The sequence below is a fragment of the Dioscorea cayenensis genome, unplaced genomic scaffold (assembly GCF_009730915.1).
Source record: "Dioscorea cayenensis subsp. rotundata cultivar TDr96_F1 unplaced genomic scaffold, TDr96_F1_v2_PseudoChromosome.rev07_lg8_w22 25.fasta BLBR01001308.1, whole genome shotgun sequence".
In the NCBI taxonomy this organism is placed as follows: Eukaryota; Viridiplantae; Streptophyta; class Magnoliopsida; order Dioscoreales; family Dioscoreaceae; genus Dioscorea; species Dioscorea cayenensis.
This window is the reverse complement of record NW_024087699.1, coordinates 70,932-89,733: the sequence shown is the minus strand read 5'-3', so window position 1 is coordinate 89,733 and position 18,802 is coordinate 70,932. Positions and strand designations below refer to the sequence as shown.

Genomic DNA, 18,802 nt, shown 5'->3' with positions numbered 1-18,802 from the left:
AGAAGCCATAAAAAACTTCCCTCTTTACTTCTCAACCACTCTGACGGTGCTCCGGTGAAGTCCCACTGGCTAAGCTCCGCTCTCCTCCCGTTCTTGCATCATAGCTTCACTTCGGCCCCGGAAATGTGAAGGGGAAGACCCTGGAAACCGCCCCCAAGAAGAAGAAGATAGAATCCGCTCAAATGACCTAGATCTGGGTATAAAAATTAGTTTTCGGGGTGAGCAATGTCGTGATTAGGCTGTGCTTCTCCCACTAATTATCACGGGAAAGTCTGGGTGATTGAATTAAAAATTCAGTAAGAGCACACCCCTGCTTTTCAAAGAGCATGCCCGTGCAAGGAGCACACAAACCATGCTTTTTCTTCAGACCTGTGCTACAATGATTTGCTACATTAATGCTACAGTAACTCATCTACAGTTTTTTGCTGTAGTACAGGTGCTTCTCCTGATGCAAAATTCTAGGGATTATCAGGGGGAGGAACACACCCATACTCAAACCGTGCTTCACCTGTAATATTATGTTTTTACCTCTTTTCACATTGTAATTATGTCGAATCCTGTTCTTTTGCATAGGAACCTATTTTCCTGCACAAATACACAATAATACCCATAATAGCATCAAATCACAACAAATAAACGCTTAAATACAAGATAAATACATGAAAAGGGTATAAAAATATCTATATGAATTGCACTCAACAAATACCCCCACACCTGAACATTTGCTTGCCCTCAAGCAAAACACATCAACACATTAAAAAAAAAGATGAGTTCATGACCTCTGATCTCAGTAATGGAATTTTCAAAAGTGTAGAGGAAAACCAGTTGTTAGAGTTGTTTAACTGATTAGAAATGATAAGTCTCACCCTCATCCTATACTCCCCGTGTGTGTGTGTGTGTGTGTGTGTGTGTGTGTGATTACCCAAAATTATGTGCCCCATGCATTGTTGGATCAGCTTCACTAACAAAGACCTTATTCCACACTATACTAAATGGGTAGTAGCTTCATACATCCTTGAGGTAGCCTTATCTCCCGGTAGGTCATCAAATATACACTTGTAATGCCCAAAATTTGGCTACTCAAAAGCGGATTTCACTCTTCTAGGGCGATAGCTCTTTCTACCATTTTTTAATAGGATTTTTACAAATAACCGGTCGGGTATCCCCACAAGGAATCCTACTTTCCAGTTTTTTATTTTTTTTTATTTTTTTTAATTTTTTATTATATTTTTAAGACAAACAAAGAGCACTAATGGTCATTTAGCTAAAGCATTACCTAAGCACAAATGGCTCCACAATTAGGGTAAAGTGCAAAGTAATGGGGTTTCCAAAGCAAAAGTGAGACTAACAATTAAGCTCAATAAAAATACACTAACATACTAGTGTCCCCCTAGACTTAGAAATTCCACAAAACAAAATCATAGATCGCCCTAAGTCATACCTCATCACAATGAATACAAAAGTAAAACCCTTCCCCACACACTTAAACTGTACATTATCCTCAATGTACAAATCCATACATGAAGAAATAAATCAAGCACGAAAAAATTTGGGGAGAAGTTTAGGAACTTTCCTAGCCCGGGGAGTGATGTGACCGTTCTCAACATGTAGGTTCCTTGTTTCCATATGGCTCACAACCTACAAGCAAAAAGGTGCACAAGTGAAGCTCAAGAAAAAGAAAAATAAGAGACAAAAGAAAAGAAAAACAAAAAAGAAAAAGACAGATTGGTGATGCTCAAGAATCATTGTGGCAGCTCTCATTCTCGCTAAAATACCCTGCATTAAACAATAAAAACCAATCAGCAATAGCAAGGAATCAAGGTAAGCACAGTCATGCAAGGAGCATGCAGATCGTGTTCCTTAGGAAGCACGAGCGTGCTTAGCCCGTGCTCAGCCTATAATTCTTTAGAAGCTCCAAATCAGAGAAAATCACGGCATGAGCACAGACGTGCTTTGCCCGAGCTTAGCCTGGAAGTGTTTCAGAGCTCAGTTTTCTCTAATTTACAAAAATTCCACGAATTAGGCTTGCCACCCTAACAATTGACAATACAAATTAGCAATGAAGAATGCACCAAAAACACTGAGATTCAAATAAGAAATTTATCAAGAGCACCACCACCTAAACAAAACAACACTAACAAAATAATTAAAATAAACTAAGATCACAAGAAACACTCAAAACATCAAATATTGCTTGGGTTGCCTCCCAAAAAGCACTTGTTTAACGTCACTAGCTTGACGTACCTGAATTTACCTTAAGGAAGATTAAACAGAGTGTGCTCCTCCCGACTACAGCTTGCATAGTTGCTTCCCGAGAATGAGAAATGAGTGAGCTTACCGGGGAACATTTTGAGGCTAGCTGTATTGAGCTTCATGATAAATGATGTGGCTATAGGAGTTGGCTTCATTTGTTTTTATTTTTCCGCAATTAACTTCCTTTAGACAGATCACTCTTGAAGGTTAGAAGTATAAACCATTGACTCTTAGGCCTCCAAGGGAACAACCCATGATAGGAGTTGTTCAGTTTCAAAATGGGAGGGTCGATAGATCGTTTCAGCCTTTTTACAGAGCCCATGTCCACTCCTTCATATGCTTGCTTCTTATTCACCCATTTATAGTTTTTAAAAGAGGTTGTGTCCTCAAATTCAATCAAGTACGATCCGTCAGCCTCTTCAATTTTTTTCTTCTCCCAACGCTTCCCCACTTCGATTGTTAGTGGTATTTGTTCCATAATAAACGTGACCAATTCTCGACTCTCCTTGTCAGGGGAAAGTCTCTCTTGCATGAGCATTTTTTCTTCAAAATGGGGACTATCGCATCATGGGTTTTCTCCCAACACATATGGTCAGAATCATTAGGGATCACAAGAGGTTCTTCCATCATGGAGGAGTGAAGTGGTCTTGTTAATTCTTGATCATAAGCTTCATCATTTCCACTTCCTTGCATAACTCTAGCGTCAACAGGATTTGGATATTCTTCATTCAAGGAACTTAATCTCATCCAATCAAGAAATGTACAACTCTCAGTTGCCTCCACATTACCATTAGACCACTGCAAAAATTTATTTTCATCTGGAGCAATTAATTCTGGTGTGAGTGCTACTTGTGGAATATCACCCTTCTGTCTAAAAAATTCCCAACGTTCCATGGTATTGTTCATCTCAAATTGAATTGGTATATTTTGCATTAGGAGTGGTGTTTCTTCATAGAGCACAGGAGGTTCAACACTGAAGTTGGAGAACCATGGTGGATCATCTTGAGTTATCGGAGGTATCACATCATCCAAACTCATTGTGAGTTGACATTGTAATGTTCCTTCATGGAAACTTGATACCGCATCTCTTAAGTTGGAAATAGCATGATAATCTTCGATGCCTCTGGTGTGGCTAACATGTGTGTGATATGATAGTAAATCTGTCAAACCTTGCTCTGGTTGGGAGAAACTTGGATGATAATCAAATGAGTGACTTGTACAATTTTTCAAGGCAGCAAGCAATTCATCCATGGCTTGACTCTCCTGAAGTAAGGTAAGAATCAAAGAATTAGAAGATCAAACAAAAATAAAAGCAAAAGAAATATACACAAGAGAAATAAATGGCTAGATCCCTAGAATCCTAATGTTCCTAAGAGTTTCCAGTTCCCGGAAACGATGCCAAAAACTTGATGCACTCTCCGTAAGTGTACGAGTCACACACAAGTAATACAGTGGTACCCCGTGAAGGGTAAGGTTGTCGAACCACAAGGACTGGACTCCTACTACTAGTTGATCTTCTAATGCCTAACCAAATCATAATTTCAGGGTAAAGATGATAACTAAGTAACCTAAAAGAGGGAAGGATGACAGGTAAGGGCTGAAAATGAACTAGGTGAGAAACGCAGAGATAGAGCAGTGCCCCAGACTAATCCCCTGGAGAAATGTGTATGGACTTGCTTCTAATGCCTACCAGATACATCCTAAGATTCTTGCCTATGCTCAATAGGAATGTTGCATCTATGGTTCTCAAATACACCAAGTTTTGCTAAGATAACTGTGAGTTTCATACACATCAAGTTTTACAATCACACAAGGCAATCACAACTATGGCAATCCACACACCAAGTTTTACCTAAGCAACTGTGCAAATCAAACACATCAAGTTATGCAACACAAGATTAAACACAAGAAACCAATAGAACTCAATAGACATTAAAAGCAAGTAAATCAACATAACACATAAATATTCAAGTTCATAGATCCGGGGCATCGGAGAATGGTTAGCCCCTCATAATTTTACAAATCAACACAAGACTAAGGAAAACAAAAGAAATAGAAGCCATAAAAGACTCCCCTCTTTGCTTCTTAACCAATCCGACGGTGCTCCGGTGAAGTCCCGCTGGCTAAGCTCCGCTTCTCTCGTGCTCTTGGCACCATAGCTTCATTCCGGCCCCAGAAATGTGAAGGGGAAAACCATGGTGATGAGTGCAACTTATATCATGTTTTCTTACCCCTAATTCATGCTCTTGCTTGCCTTTTAGCACATCTTTATATACATTCGGTGTTATTCTGCGTATATTTGTTAATAATACAGGAATTGGGGAACTCGAAGCAATTAAAAGTGAATCAGAATACTAAATGAGTGAAGATTAGAAAAATTGCTAAATGTTCAAGCTCAGCACGGGCAGAGCACAATCGTGCTCTGTCCCCCTGAATATCCCAGCATCATGACGACCGAATGATAAAGCTTGCAAGGGGTGTCACTAAGCCAAACACGGTCAGAGCATGCTCGTGCTCCTCTCCCTGGAAATCTCTGGCTGGAGTTATTTTCTGTTCAACAAGGGAAGCATGCGATGGATGCTCCTAGCACGATCATGCTCAAGTGAAGCATGGTCTAAGCACGACAGCACTTCCTCCCACTGGAAATTCTGGGCAAGCACTTAGCCAATTCACTTAAAACCCTGCAAAGGAAACACAGTCTAAGCACGATTGTGCTTAGCCTGTATCGAGCTCGAAATCAGCTTTTTTTAACTCCAATTTTTAGGGTTTGCTCTCATCTTTGTTCGGGGATTCTAATCTCTACCAGGAGAACTTTAAAGAGAGTGAAGATCAGGCTTTACCACACCTTCTAAGGGGATCAAGGACAAGTTGGAGGCACAAGAGAAGTGGGGTTAGCATACAGAGCTTTGCAAGGAAGACTATCTTGAGAAAAATGGAGTTATGGCTTCTTTCTCTAGTTCTTCATCTTTATTTTCCTCGTTGTACCCATCCATGAGGGGCTAACCATCCACGGTGCCCCGGATATAAAATATATTGTCTTGTATGCTTTGACTACTTGATTTTAATTTTTACGGAGTTCTTTTGGTTTCTTTTGTTAATCATGTGTTTGCATAACTTGATGTGTTGGATTTGCACAGTTGCTTAGGTAATCTAGTTATCTTAGCAAAACTTGGTGTAGTTGAGAACCATAGATACAACATTGCTCTTGAGCACACACTTGAACCATAAAATGTACCTGGTAGGCTTTAGGATCAAGTCAGCATGCTATAACTCATAGGAATCATCCCGGGCATTGCTCTTTAATTGTTGAATTCTTAATCCTAATCCCCCTGTCACTACCATCGTTTCTCTCCTTTGTTGTTTACTTTTAATTCAACATCAATCCAATCTTTGTTTAACTGAACATTGGAAGATAAATTAGTACTTTAAGTCCAATTCCTATGGTTCGACAACCCTACTGATAAGTGCTTGTGTATAAGTAATACGAAGTATACTTTTCTTACATTGAGTATTACTTTTATCAGAGTTTATCACTCATTCGTGTGTATTTGTGTTTTTTGTGCATTTAGGGTTGTGGAGACGAGTTTGGAAGAAAGAAAGCAAAAGTAGATCGTGGGCACAGTTGTTGATGAAGTTCTTGGATTGAACAAATGTGAAGACATAAGTTGTGCTAAAAAATATATGGGTATGTGCAAACCTCCATTGTACTCAAGTGAATAGACAAAGTGGAGGGGTACAAAGATAGTCACACTCACATATTCTGACTTGTGCAATTTTATCAAGAGCTTCGTCAATGTGGTTTCATTGAAGACGCGACTCAATCTGCCGCATAGATGTATGTCCATTCATGTGGCCTCGATGAAAAGAGTGGATTCGGGAGCATTCTGACAAAGTACTGTAGCAGTTTACTGTAGCAAAATCACTGTGTAGATGACCGATTCCAGCCCTATAAATACCGCTTTGAGAGTTTTATTTGGGGATCTTCTTCCTATCTTTTGCCCATCTTTGGAGGCGCTCAGGGCTAGGGTTTGGAGAGGTGTTTGCTTAGTTCTAGGAGCGGTTCTAGGGTATTTGACATCTAGTTCCTTTGGAGGAGAACTATTGGGGGAGCTTTCGTCGGCATAGATTCGGCGAAGTGTGCCCTAGGTTTGGTAAGACCTTCGATACGAACTACAAGGGGGTTTTATCTATGGATTGCATGCATTTACTTTCGATTTTATTGTTGATTGTGTATTGCTCCATGGAGAGGTAAACCCCTAGTGGGTGCTTGGACTTGTCAACCCTAGGATGATTTTGTTTCATTGACTTTTATTATGCTTCTTTAATTGATGTTATAATTGAGTTTCAACCTTGAATGCTTATTGAATTGATTTTCCCTTAGAGTGACACTAGGGTTGAGAATCTATCTTGGTAATCCTTGTGAATGAGTGACACTTCATTAGGGTTAGACAAAGCAAGGTTGAAGAGGGTCGAGAGGGTGAGTCGATAGGTAGCAGAACGTTCCCTTTCCCTTCTGATGTGATTTATCCTACCTCCACATTCCAAGAGTTCTTTGTGGTCATGATAGAGTGAAGTGTTAAGAGACAAACTCCACTGGGGCTTAGTTGCACGAGTAATAGAGTGAAGTGTTAAAATAATCCTTAATGCTGGGGCTTAATTGTGACTAGGGATCTTTCGCCTGGACCAAAGGGTTAGATCTACATTAGAGAATAGGGTTTATCACTTAGAATCCCTAGAACTTCAAGCAACTCTACACAATGTGAGGCGTCGAGAGTATTCCTTTCCGCTGTGGCATAGTGTAAGGGTTAGTCACTGTTAACCTTAGGTTTTGGACCGTGTGTCTTTGGATTTCCACGACTCATTAAACTTCAATTATGAGGCATAATGATTAGTCTTGCACTTGAAATAATAGTCCTAGGGTGAGCAATGTCCGAGTACCTCATCTTTCAATCAATTACCTCTCCTTATTCCTATTGTGTTTCCTTTCTTTTTTCTTTATTTTTATTTGCATTGATACTGTTCACTCAAATCACAAATTGGTTCACTTGATAGCTAAATAGCATTACTACTTGCTTCTTAACAACTATTCCCTGTGGATATGACTATCCACTCATCGGGGTACTTTATTACTCGACAACTCGTGCATTAGTAGTACATACACGCAAGGGCGTATCACTTACCCCTCACGGGGTACCACTTTACTACTTATATGCGACCCATGCACTTGCAGAGAACACATCACATGGCAGCCGCCCCCTAAGAAGAAGAAGAGAGAATCCTCTCAAATAACCTAGATCTGGACATAAAAAGTGGTTTTCGGGGGTGATCATGGTTGTGCTTCTCACACTGATTATCACGAGAAAGTCTGGGTGATTGAATCAGAAATTCAGCAAGAGCACGCCCCTGTTTTTCAAAGAGCACGCCCATTCAAGAAGCACACAAACCGTGCTTTTTCATCAGACTTGTGCTACATTGATTTGTTATAGTAACTGCTACAGTTTTTCCTACATTACCAGTGTTTCTCCTGATGCAGAATTCCAGGGATTATCAAGGGGAGGAACATACTCATGCTCAGACAATGCTTCACCTGTAAAACTGTATTTTTACCTCTTTTCACACTGTAATTATGCAGAATCCTATTTTTTTGCACAGGAACATGTTTTCCTGCACAAATACACTATAATACCCATAGTAGCATCGAATCACAACAAATAAACTCTTAAAGACAAGATAAATACATGAAAAGGGTATAAAAATATCTATATGAATTGCACTCATCACTTCTTAAATTGCTAAATCCTGATAGTTTGTTATTGATCAGTGGATTTGGAAGCTAATTGTTGCTTATTTGGTTGAATTCCAAAGAGCATGTTGTTCTGCAATTGAATGGCATTAACTTTGTTGCAGAATTTGTTAAATCTTAGTGGAATTCTGTCAAAACAGTGAGCTATTTCGTTGTGTGGAAGTTTTGTGAATTCTTGATTCATTAATTCATAACACTGCACTAACGTCTTCGCCGCCGTCGATGGCACCTAGAGCGGTCCGGCATGCCTCTGTCACCTCATCGGCGAGCCGGTCCTCCTCGGCTTCCCCGTCAATGGCTCCCTCTTCACTTCCCTCTTTGTCTCCTGCTGCCACTCCGCCGTCGACGCCAAGAACTTTAGTGATATTTGCCGAGGTTCCATCCCTCTTTCTTTCCTTGATTTTCCCCCATTTTGTTGATTAGTTTTTTCGCTTTTTTTATTTTTTGAAAAGAATGCTCTGAAAAATTTTCTCAATTTCTTCGTTCTTTTTCCTTTTTTGCTATTATTTTTCAAAAAATTTAATTTATTTATACAATTTTCTGCTATTTTTAAAGACAAGGTTCTGGAAAATACTTGTTGGGTCCAGCCCATTTGTTGGGTTGGCCCATGTTTAAAAAAAAAAAAAAAAATTGAAGCTATGTTGACTTATGGAGGAGGGCTTAAAGGGAATTTCACAAGGGTAAATGCTCTCATCTTTGATGAGAATGAGGGTGTGACTATTCATGGTTTTTAGGGAAAAAGAAGAATAATCTAAGGAAGAGAAGGGGGAGCTAGGGTTCTTGGAGAAGGCAAGATTGGAAGGCTTCATCGCCGGATCTCTCCTAATCCTTTGGTTTGATCCCTCAACTCTCATTCCTTAAGGTCCTTTTGTGAACCATCCTAGTGTATGGATGATGTATGAGTGTTGAATCTCTTTTTCTTGTGAAATTCATGTTCTTTGCATGTACTCCTCTAGTGAGCTAGAGAGATCTTGTTGTTATCCCATAAGTCAACATAGTGGAAACATGTTTAAGAGGCTCTAAGGAGTCCCGTGGTTTTTCCCTCGATTTGTAGGGTTTCCACGCTAAAAATCGTTTCTTGTGTTAATATATGTTTGTTCATCTCATTCTAACATGAATGGGGGGTTTAATAGCTTTTTATGAGTTGTTTTGAAGCTTTGAAGCCTTGTAGAACCTTTGGGAGGAGCATTGAAGCCTCAAGGAAGACTTTGAATGCATTTTGGAGCTTATGCGGGCTGCATACGGGCCGCACGGAATCTCCAGTGAGCTTCACGGGGTGTATGCGGGCGCATGGCCCCGTATGTGAACAGTATTATTGCTACAGTGTCGTGAACAGTACCTGGTGAACAGTGTTTTGCTACAGTGCCATGCAGGCAGAGAGACTCACGGGCAAGCTTGCGCCCGCGTAGATTTTCCAGTGAGGTTCACGGGCAAGTTTGCGCCCGCATACCGACCGCATGTGAATAGCAACAGTGCTACAATGCCAGTGAATAGTACATTGCTAGAGTAACTCCCGCAGTTTTTCACTGTTTCAAAACCCGATTAAAACCCCAACAATACTCAAGTAGTAGATTGTTTGGGCGGTGACAATGAAGCCAATCATCGGATTGTATGGACGGGATTGCCACCATCCTGAACTATTTTCTTGATTTTTCTAAAAAAATTTCCTCCAATTTTTTCTATTTCTAAATTATCTTCCCCAATTTCTAATTCAAATTTCTAAATTTTCCACAAGAGATTCCGAAAATAAAAATCCTTTTTTACGGCCGGATTAAACCAATCATTCGATCATGCGGTCGAAAATGCAGGCTCTAGATTTATTTTCTTGATTTCTCTAAAATCTTTGATATTTCTATGGGGTTTTTTTCAACAAGGATTCGAAGGTTGCCATCCTTCCTCAACATGACTGAAGAGGGCACCGCTAGTGAGTGGCAATACCCATTATACCCCTTTGATTGGTTGCTTTATAATGGTGATATTATAGGATGGTAAAAAGCATGTAATTCATGTGGTGTTTGATGGGTGTATTTGGGATTGTGTTTCAGATACGGAAGCCGAAGCTCCGAGTTCGAAGCCGCCGGCTCAACAGCCTCTTCCTGGTGAGCTTGCTTAATTTGTCACATGCTTATTTATTTATTTAACCTAATAATTAGAACTTTTTGACTTGATTGATTAAGTATGAAGGTTCTAATTAGGCGATTGTTAACTTACTAGAGAAATCAACATAATTTGTATATTTTAGACTATTTTTTTTAATGGATAAACTACATTTATTAAAAAAAAAAGATGAACAAAACAAAGTCAACTAGCTGTGGAAACTAACAAGACACAACAAAAAAAACCAAACCACTATGAACAAATACAAAGAAGATGACAAAACACTCTAATCAAACACGTGACTAGAGTCACAGAAGAAAACAACTAGAATTTTAGACTATTTCTAACTTTTAGTTTTAATTTAAAAAAGTTACTAAAACACTCTTTTTGTGTAATAAGATAGGATTGCATTTTTTAAAAAACAAACAAAATCTACTAATTGAATTGCAAAAAATATTTATGATGGTGTATTTTTTATGTTTTACAAAACGATCATGTGTGAGGAGAGATTCAACCTCCCAATTTTTCACATAAAACTCCATCTGTTTTATTGTTGAGTTATATTAACGTTGGCTTTGTCAACGTCTATGTCTCATGTATTTTAACAAATGCATTTTTTCGTACATGAATATGAAAGTCTTAATCATTTTGATACAATACTTTTTTATTTGTTTATTGCTGAATTTTTTTTTAATTTTGTTTTTGCATATATATCATTGCAAATTCATAATATTAAATAAAAATTCTTTATCATATTCATAGCTGCACAGTTGGATGTTTAACTCTCTAAAACCAAAAGCATATGAGAAAAATAAAATAAAATAGGCCATATATACATAATATCATATGCGTACATGTATACACAAAATGGTATCATTAAAAAACTAATTATTATCGTGTCTAATTGTAGATAAGCTTTATAATATTCTTGAGTTACGTCTTCAAAAATTAGCAAAACATCAAATTAATAATTAATATTTTAACTCTATTAACTATATTATAGAGTTAATGTTACGGAAAAAAAACTTAAAACATGTTGAATGAATGAATATTGATTGATTAGTGATAATGAGTTTGATGATCATCAGCAGAAGAGGGTTCTTCATCTTTGGTAATTCGGAAGAAAAAAAAATTAAGGTAGGAGAGAAAGCAGTGTTGGTAGAGTAGTTTGGGATCAATCTATCATGCACGTGCAAACTAAACTGTTTGTTTTGTTTCTCTGTAAAACTGTAAATAAGTACTGTAAATTATATCCTTGTGTGGTTGTTCTGATTTGATTATTAGGATGCATTCTCTTCAGAAAGGAATTTTTTGTTCCTTATGCTCTCTTTCAGTCTATTGGTTTGTTGTTCATTATATATATATATATATATATATATATATATATACTAGGCATTTTCCCCGACTTCACATCAGAGTTTTTAAAATTTTTTGAGAAGTTTTGAGATAATATCATATATAAAATAATATAATTAAACAACTCCTATCATAAAAACTATTTTATACCTTGGATTTCAAAAGTTTATAGACATTTATTACATAAATAATTAGGTGTAATTAATATTTTTAATTACTAATATTATAAATAATATAAATAAAAACTTAAATGTTATTAAAAAAATTAAAATTATTCTTTGAAATGCTCTCGGAGTAGATTATACATCTACTTTAATAGTATGTATAGATATATATACATATTTTGAAGTCATTTGATCTCATTTTAGTTGGATTATTATTATTATTATTATTATTATTATTATTATTATTATTATTATTATTATTATTTAGGATAGTGAATAAGTCACTTTACACATGTCTCAAATCCTTAATGATACCGTGTAAGTTGAACTCTCAATTTTCTGCATAAGAAATTAAGCATAGTGCCATTGACCTATTGCAATTGGATCAAATTATTTTTTTTAAACATTATTTAAAAAAATAAAGTTAAAAAACATTTTTGCAATCGATTAAATGTATTGCTCGAAATTCAATAAATCAATTTTATAAATATAAATTTACTGATTTTTTTTCATAATTATTACAAGCATTTACAATTATAAATACCAAATGATAAGAATACCTTACAAATGGGAAGTTCACACTAATATCAATTTATAAATTTTGTTGACAATTGTCATTGTCTCTCTTTCTTAATATTAAGTTTTTATTGGTTCTCTGGTACATTATTCTGTTCCTTATCTGTTCATTGATTATTTGAATACACACACATTTGAATAATAACTCGTTTCTTTCTCTAATATACCATACATATAAATGCTCTACATATAATCTCAAGTATTCAAAGAGTCTTAAATTAAAAAAATTAAAATAATAATATAAAATTTAAAGAGACCTCATTTATAATAAAGTCTATTATATATATTTCTTTTATAAAACCTCAAAAGGTATTAATATACATCAAATTGAGGGTTTTGTATTATAAATAGTTGTTTGTTTATGCTACATATACCGTGGGTTTTTTTTTTGCATGCATGAGCTTATTATTAGTGAGAATAATTTGAGTTTGTATGAAAAGAAATTTTCATATTGTTAGAATTAATTTTTAAAAAATATTATGGATTTTTTACTTTTGTTTTGAAAATTTCAAAATAAGTGTAGACATCGCAAATGAAAGAAAAAAAAAAGATAAAGATAAAATATAACATGCTGTTTTTTATTAAAAAAAAAAATCAGGGGACATTCATGTATCAGTACTTTACAGGATAAACACAAAATGTCAGTATGCATTTCCAAATTTAATATTTTGTTTGAATATATTTCTTCAAAATTTTGTATATTTTGGAGGTAATCACATAGAATTCTATGATATATTTTTTTCCTTAGTTTAAGAATCTAGTTATAGGCATCTACATATTTAAACATGAGTTCAATACTCCCCTGCTATGCATGAAGACACAGTCAATATTTAAAAATAATCAATTATGTATATAAACAAATAATTAAGGCATTTGCATTTTTTAAAAAATAAAACCATTATATATTATTTTCTTTATTGAATAAAGTGAATAAATCACAAATTTTATTAGAAAACAAAAGGAGTGAATAAATCACAAATTTATTAGAAAACAAAAGGAGTGAATAACATGAGCAAACATACCATTATATATATTATTACTTTAAATTGTTGACTAATTTAGCGGTGAGCTTTGTCACAATTAGTGCAACTTATTAATCGTGATAGTAGATATGTGATGTGGTTTGTTATTTTGTTATTGTCAAGATATATTGGTATTGTTAGTTTGTTATTTTGTTTTGATTATGATAATTGATAAACATGTGGGGTTGTTAGTAGATGATAGTGGAACTATTTAAAAAGAGGTTCTAAGTTTATGGGCGTACTCATCTTTCATTGTCACAAGTTCTGAATAAATTGTTTTGTTTGCTTCTATTATTCTCTTTCCGTAGTCCTTGATCTTCATATTTGTTGCTATTTTTTTATCTCAAGCTTAACAGTGGTATCCTCAACTACTGTCATGTCCAAGACCTTCATTCTGGACTCGATCATTCTGAGATATGCTTTTAAGTCTCTTGACTTTGATGGCGCCAAATGGTCCATTGTGTCCGCATGAACTCACTACCATTTTGTATGTAATAATAATAATAATAATAATAATAATAATGTATTTGCTTGAATATCAAGCTAAAAAATTCTAACCATCTAACTAAATCAACTGTTTATATATATATATATATATATATATATTCCAAAGATATATAGCTAGGGAGAGCTAGCTAGATCATATTAATTCTCCTCAATTTAATTAAATTTGTTGCTCAAATTTCCCACATGAATGTAAAGTATTGGCATATGGACTTAGTCGCGGACGCTCGCCTTGTCTATGTTTACCAACCTTGTTCAAAGATCCTTCAACAAAGTCATAGGTATATATATATATTGAAACCGAAAACACAAGAAGCTTGCCATCAATCAATATGTAGTCACTTATCTTCTTCTCTCGGTCCTCACCAAATCTCAATGTCATAATATCAACCCCACCTAATCCCAATGTGAATATATCAACCTCATGGACTTTCCTCCATAAGCCTTGTGATGATGATGATGATGATGATGATGATGATGATGAATGACAGATCATCACCCATACCACCACCCGCTCTTTCTTAATATATTGAATCAAGCACAACTGTCCATCAGTATTATTATTGCTAGATGGTGCAATTCTAACCTCATAACTATGACCATCCATTTTAAATAAAAATTAAATATTAAGGATAATAATAAATAAGATATCTACTCAAATATAGATTGATTTAATATTTTTATTTTTAAATTTTTTATTATTGTAGATAAGTCATTTTTAAATTTTATATTTTAGATATATATTTTTATTAGACTTATCATACACAATCTTAATAACAATCAAATTTTTAGCATATCTAAAAACAATAATAATGATGATAATAAATATAAATATAAATAAAAACCCTAAAAATAGATACAACCCCTCTCTTAATTAAAATCCCTACTTCTCTCTCACAATCTATAAAAAAAAATCTTAATTTCACTCTCTTTCTCTATTTTTATAAATCAAGTAGTAAAATTCAACTCTAGATTGTTTGTAAATTACTAATCGTGAGTTTTTTTTTATTTACTCAATTTTTTTCAAATTTATGTTTTATCTTTCTTTATGAGAAACTACCCCGTAATTAAGCCTATATTATTTAAGTATATATGTATGAGAAGCTTTATTTTTGGATTTATTGCAAATCTTTTGTCTAGGTAATACTTTAAGATCAATGGTATATATGTAAACACATAATAATAATAATAATAATAATAATAATAATAATAATAATAATAATAATAATAATGTATTTGCTTGAATATCAAGCTAAAAAATTCAAACCATCGAACTAAATCAACTGCTTATATATATTCCAAAGATATATGGGGAGAGCTACTAGATCATATTAATTCTCCTCAATTTAAATTTGTTGCTCAAATTTCCCACATGAATGTAAAGTATTGGCATATGGACTAAGTCGCGGACGCCCGCCTTGTATATGTTTTCCAACTTTGTTCAAAGATCCTTCAATAAAATCATAAGTATATATATACATTGAAACCGAAAACACAAGAAGCTTGCCATCGATCAATATGTAGTTCCCTATCTTCTTGTCTGGGTCCTCACAAAACCTCAATGCCATTATATCAACCTCACCCAATCCCAATGTGATTATATCAACCTCATGGACTTTCCTCCACAAGCCTTGTGATGATAATGATGATGATGATGAATGACACATCATCACCCACACCACCACCCGCTCTTTCTTAATATATTGAATCATAAACAACTGCCCATCAGTATTATTATTGCTAGATGGTGCAATTCTAACCTCATAACTATCACCATCCATTTTTTGCACTTGTTCTGGCAAAGGCACAATCTCTGACCTTCTCTTCTCAACATGAAAGGCAAGAATGTATTGTTTGACGACCCTCGTCGTGTCAGTTGCTTCTGTAAGACAAACAAAATAGATATACCCATTCAGAAACACCGGATCTTCAGCAATTATATTCCTCTCACCATGATCAATCTCAGCAATATACTCCCAGGACATGTATTTAGATGAGTAAGACATGCACTCAAACGTGAAGTAGAAGTCCTCCTCCTCCTCCTCCTCCAGATGGGGTTTTGTAACAAGATTCAGTTTTCTGGCTATGAATATCATCTCAAATTCTTCACCATTGTCAGAGCTCACACACACGGCCCGGGACAAGTGCGTGGCCTGTTTATGTAGTTGAACGTTTGGGGGAGAAGGTATCTCCGCAATAGTTTTTGTCACAGGATTAAACACATATAAACGATGATCATTCCCCTCAAAAAAGATTAATCCATTAAATGAGCCCAAAAGATTCCACATTTTCCTGCTCAAAAGCTTCATAGAATCTGGTGGGACATTAGATGCTTGATCAAAGAAAAGAACTTCACTTATGTACGGCCAACCATGCCAGTTCATCAAGATGCCGGCGTTGGTACGCTTAACATGACTCGCTTGTAAAGCGTTGAAGAAAGAGTTGGATATTAAGTGAAAGAAGTTCTTGTTCACAGTCTTCAAAATTGCTGTTTTTTTGGCCGGAAGCCATGAAAGAATCTCCATCAGACAATCGTTTGGGAGGTTCATGGACACGGACATCGTAAGTTGCTCTTTTGTAGATGTGGACATTGGCATGCTTCTCTCTCTTTTTTTTTGTGGCCTAAAGTTAATAATGTTTGTGGATATATATAGCGGCTACAAATGTTTGATATCTTTATTTTAATAAGGATCGGAGTACAATATTTATGGTAATATGCTAGTAGTTTCCTAATTAGTATAGAACTAAAATACTATTTTAACTTAAAAACATGAAACACAAGAGATATATATATATATATATATATTAGATAATGATTGATGCAGTAAATGCGTAAATCAAATATCATAATCATATAGCACTCAGCATAAATAAAAAATATATATATATATTCATATAGCGCTCAGCATTGTCATAAAAGTTCTAGGGTAGTGCTGCAGGACGAGAGCTCTCTCCCTCCTCTCTCGCCCTGACGACCTCCCCCTTGCTCCCTCTCGCCCTGCTGATATCCCTTTTGCTCCTCCTTCTCACGATCCCAGCTTCGTTTCCACTATTCGTTCCCTGAAACGCCCCCTCAAGGACCGCGAGGCCCTCCTCGAGTGCCGCAACCGCGACTTCTTCTCCGTCCTCACTGCCTCCACCCGCCGCCAGGAGGAGCGCCAGCGGCTCGATTCGCAGCAGCGCAAGGACGGCCTCGTCGCTAAATCTCGCATCTTGGGCTCTGACACTGGTTATGCTGACGATGCCGGTGGCTACGACGCCACGCCGCGGCCTAAGATGTTGCATCTCAAGGGAAGTAAGGTTGGGGAGGGCGTTCCGATCATTCTGGTGCCTAGCGCCTCCCAAACTTTGATTACGATCTATAATGTGAAGGAGTTTCTTGAAGATGGGGTGTTTGTGCCGTCTGATGTGAAGGTGAAGCAGTCGGCCGGAGAGAAGAAGCCAGAGTTTGTGACTGTGAGGAAGAAGTTCAGTAGGGATCAGGTGGTAGCGGCTTATGAAGTTAGGGACAAGCCTTCAGTGCTTAAGCCGGAGGATTGGGACCGGGTGGTTGCTGTGTTTGTTCTGGGGAATGAGTGGCAGTTCAAGGACTGGCCTTTTAAGGATCATGTGGAGATTTTCAACAAGAGTGAGTGATCCTAGCTTCTGTTATTCCTGTGCTATATATGAATGAGAATGTGATCTAGAAACTAGTTTCCATGCAAGTAGTGCTAAACTTCTAATGCTTACCATGCTTATTTTATATGACAAAGCAAATAACCGTTTTGGGAAGGGTGCATTTACTTGAAGATTAATTTGTTTCTGCGACTTCATTCTTGGCTAACAGTGGTAATTTGCTTCAGCAAGCTGACAACTTTGTTGTCATGTTTATTTGATGCAAAATGTCATTAGTGTTATGTTTCTCAATTCAAGCCTGTTTATTAATCGCTTGCATCACAATGTCACATGGGTAGCTTGACGGTATTAATCATTTTTGTTGTTGTATGTGGCTGATAGGAGATAAGATGAATGCTAACTTATTGGAAAAATAAATTTTTGCAGTCATTGGTTTTTATGTGCGCTTTGAGGATGACAGTATAGAATCTGCAAAGATGGTGAAACAATGGAATGTGAAGATCATCTCGGTGGGCATTTTGATCTGTCAGGCTCATTTTCTTTTTCTTTTTGATTATGTCATCCATATTATCTTCTTTTGCATGGTGTTGTTGGTTTAGATTAGCAAGAACAAGAGGCACCAAGACAGAGCTGCAGCGCTTGAGGTTTGGAACCGGCTAGAAGAATTTATGCGGTCACGCTCACATACATGAAGTTTTTTGTCCATAACAATGTTGTAAGCTCTTTTTTTTTTTTTAATTGTTATTGTTATCTGGTTTGTTCTTCTGGGTTCTAAACAATGTTGAGGTGAAGATTTCAGTCAAAAGCTTTATTCAAATATACTTTTTTTTTACATCATACTTTTTACTGTTATATGTCTGTCTACAAGACCTTGACTTCTTTCTTGCAATTTTTTTCTCATTCTATGTACTGGTTCATTAGCATGATCACGTAATTGTCTGGATACCTCTTTGGAAAAAACAGTGATGGCAAATGGTATGACTAGATTTTCAAATTGCAAAAAGAATGTATTTCAATTAATAAAATCTAAAGTTTGGAGTAATTGTCACTGTTGTTCCTTTGGTGAGACTATTGGGATTGCTAGTATTTTAGTTTTGATGAGGTAGGATACTCATGGTAATTGCAAATTTGCAATAGAATTAAAAGACATTGTCCGAACTGTTGAACCTAGTAAGCTGGCTGGTACGCTACCAGTTTATATTAGGATCAGGGGATGGAGCAAGATCAAGAATATGATTGAAGTTTGATGAAGGAAATGACAATGTTAAGTTACTTAAATAAATGGCTATGTTAGCATTCTGCCTGTTGAGGGCTATTGCTGCGCATCCACTTTATTTTCCTGGTTTATTTATTGAGCGCTGCACTCATTTTTCCCCACTTTCTTTCTTTCTTTCTTTCTTTTTTTAATTATT

General features: G+C 36.0%; 1 protein-coding gene across 1 annotated transcript; it reads left to right on the top strand.

The window, feature by feature from the left end:
- Nucleotides 1-16,587: 16,587 nt before the first annotated feature.
- Nucleotides 16,588-18,227, top strand: LOC120256151 (protein CDC73 homolog). The gene is made up of 4 exons (XM_039263914.1): nucleotides 16,588-16,607; nucleotides 16,715-17,403; nucleotides 17,817-17,899; nucleotides 17,990-18,227. Exons 1-4 carry the CDS (start codon nucleotides 16,588-16,590, stop codon nucleotides 18,080-18,082), a joined length of 885 nt encoding a protein of 294 aa, XP_039119848.1. The 3' UTR covers nucleotides 18,083-18,227.
- The last annotated feature ends 575 nt before the right edge of the window (nucleotides 18,228-18,802 follow it).

Excerpts from the sequence above, each read along its gene's own strand:
- LOC120256151 (XM_039263914.1), top strand. The coding sequence starts at position 16,588 with ATGATTGATGCAGTAAATGC. Across the intron at positions 16,608-16,714 it reads ATGATTGATGCAGTAAATGC|GACGAGAGCTCTCTCCCTCC; the intron begins GTAAATCAAATA and ends GTAGTGCTGCAG. Across the intron at positions 17,900-17,989 it reads GGAATGTGAAGATCATCTCG|ATTAGCAAGAACAAGAGGCA; the intron begins GTGGGCATTTTG and ends TTGTTGGTTTAG.